Here is a 2,291-nt window from a genome sequence, read left to right as displayed (position 1 = left end):
TCAGATAAAATTGGGTACCAAAAATACTCAAATTATGCCAAGAGAGGCCTTTAAAAGATATAGTCGCACGTAATGCCTTAAAATCCTAAAGGGGTTATTTAGTTACCATTCATCTTCAAAAATCTCATGTTAATTAGTAATTATGTATCTCATTGTATAATTATAAGATTTTAAAAGTAACTGTTCGATTTAGAAACTCTGGCCGGGCCATGGATACACCACAGAGGCGCAGCCGGCGGCTGGAAGGCCTAAAGCCTGAGTCCCCCGAGAACCCTACCTCAGTTCTGCGGGCCAAACGGGCCCTTGTGGAGCTCGAGTCGAACCCAGAAGAAAAGAGGGAGCCCGGGTCTCCTCGGAGGGTGCGGCCAGCCGGCCTGGGATCTCCCAGACATCAGCCGGAGACAAGCCCGAGATCACCCAGTCTACGGGACGGGGCAGGCTTGGGGTCCCCCAGAAAGCGGCCAGAGCCTGGCCCAGGGTCCCCCCTACGTCAGCGAGACCCAGGCCTGGAGTCGCCCCCAAAGACAGCCGGAATCGAGTCCTGAATCCCTCCGAAGCCAAGAGGGGAGTGGCCGAAGTTTTCCCAGTACCAAGAAGAAGCGGACTCGGAGGTGCCCAAGAGCAAGGAGGAGACCCCCGCGGGGTCCCCCCGACATCAGCTACAGCCGGGCCCGGGTCACCAGAGCCCTACGCGGGTCCCGAGCCCGCTCAGCCGCTGCAGGACTGACACCCCAGAGCCCGGCTCCCCCCGGGATCCCCGTGAGCCGAGCAAGCCACCGCCGGCCGGGCAGCCGGAGACAGACGGCCTCGGGCCAGAGAAGCGAGAAGGGTCTTCAGCCCAGACCCCAGCGTCCAAGACACCGAAGGAGGAGGACGTCCCTAAAGTCCCGAAGGGGAAGCCCAGGTCCGGGCGGGTGCGGAAGGACCGCTCAAAGAAGAACGTCTCCCAGATGGTCCAGGACAAGCCCCTGCGCACATCCTGGCAGCGGAAGATGCAAGACCGGCAGGAGACAGAGCTGGCCAAGGACTTGGCCCGGCACCTGGGGGAGGAGAACCCGAAACGCCGCCCGGAGAACGAGCGGAAGGCGGAGATCGTCCAAGCGACCTGTTACCCCGCCAGGCGCAGGCGGGCGAAGAAGCAGCAGCTGCGCTCCGCGGAGAAGCGGGACACTGACCCAGCTGCAGAAGCTCCGAGCTCGGGATGGCTGAGGACTTCTGTGGCCAACCGCCGTGTCACACACGGCAGCCCTCGGGCCGCTGGCCACACGCCTCTGCTGACCCAGGACTCCAACTCCGTGCCTCCCAAACAGGGGCTCCACCGAGACGGGGCTCTGAGCCTTCCAGAGGGCGCACAGAGACCCAGAGGTAGCCTGGGACCTGGCAGAGACTGGAGCGAGGAGGGTCAGCTCGCCCCTCTCCAAGTGCCTTCAAACCTCGAAGAGTAATTTCTGGTTCCTCAGGGAGCTGGTGACTGGAGGGTGACTCCCCAAAATATGTATGTTCTGTCTCAGAGTCCTGGGTCTAACCCAGGCCAGGAGGCTGGAAGTCAGGAATCCTCCTCTCCACACACACACCTCCCCAAAGGCTGCTTTGCGTCCCTCTGCATCCCACTGACCCTGCCACCCAGCGGACTGAATCCAGCTCCGCCCCACTTTTCCACACTCAAGGTTAAAATGGGGAGGTTGCAGGGGGCAGGGTCTATCTAGCTCCCCCTTTCCTGTACCAGACTCTGCAGAAGTCCCAGGGATCTGATTAACTCATGCCATCCAGACTACAGCAGAAATATTTATTGAACGCCTGCTGTGTACAGGCACAATTCTAGGTACCAGGGAATACAGACAAAAGTCCCTGCCCTCAAGGATCTTTCATTCTGATGGAGAAAACATAATAAACAAATAAAATGTAAAAAAAACCCCAAAACCTGTTAAACTTCATTTTTATTAAATAAATCAGTAACAGATGATCAGAAACAAATTTTCTACAAAGAGGAAGTGGAGTATGCAGAATTGGCTTCTAAACCTTCCAACCAAACTGACCAAGCTCACCCACTCCCTTCCCCAAACCCATTTGTAAGTTGATCTCTTAGCAAAAGAAAGAAAAAAGGCTTCCCATTTTCGTGACTTATATGGAATGAAGAACACGTCTCTGCCTCTAGACTGCGGCCAACTCTGACTTCCCTGTGATGTGTGCCTCCTCTCTGTGTGGTGAGAGGGTGAACTCACACGGGAAAGCTCTTCGGGATTGCTGGGGACGGACCGCTTCGGAGAGTTTATCTGCCTCCGTTGCTGAGT

General features: G+C 56.5%; 1 protein-coding gene across 1 annotated transcript; it reads left to right on the top strand.

Annotated features, from left to right (window-relative positions):
- Window positions 1-209: 209 nt before the first annotated feature.
- On the top strand, window positions 210-1,445 carry LOC101335342 (coiled-coil domain-containing protein 86). The gene is given in 1 exon segment (XM_019951400.1): window positions 210-1,445. A coding segment is annotated over 1 exon segment (1,236 nt).
- Window positions 1,446-2,291: the final 846 nt, after the last annotated feature.

The sequence above is a fragment of the Tursiops truncatus genome, chromosome 12 (assembly GCF_011762595.2).
Source record: "Tursiops truncatus isolate mTurTru1 chromosome 12, mTurTru1.mat.Y, whole genome shotgun sequence".
In the NCBI taxonomy this organism is placed as follows: Eukaryota; Metazoa; Chordata; class Mammalia; order Artiodactyla; family Delphinidae; genus Tursiops; species Tursiops truncatus.
This window is presented reverse-complemented; position numbering and strand designations above follow the sequence as displayed.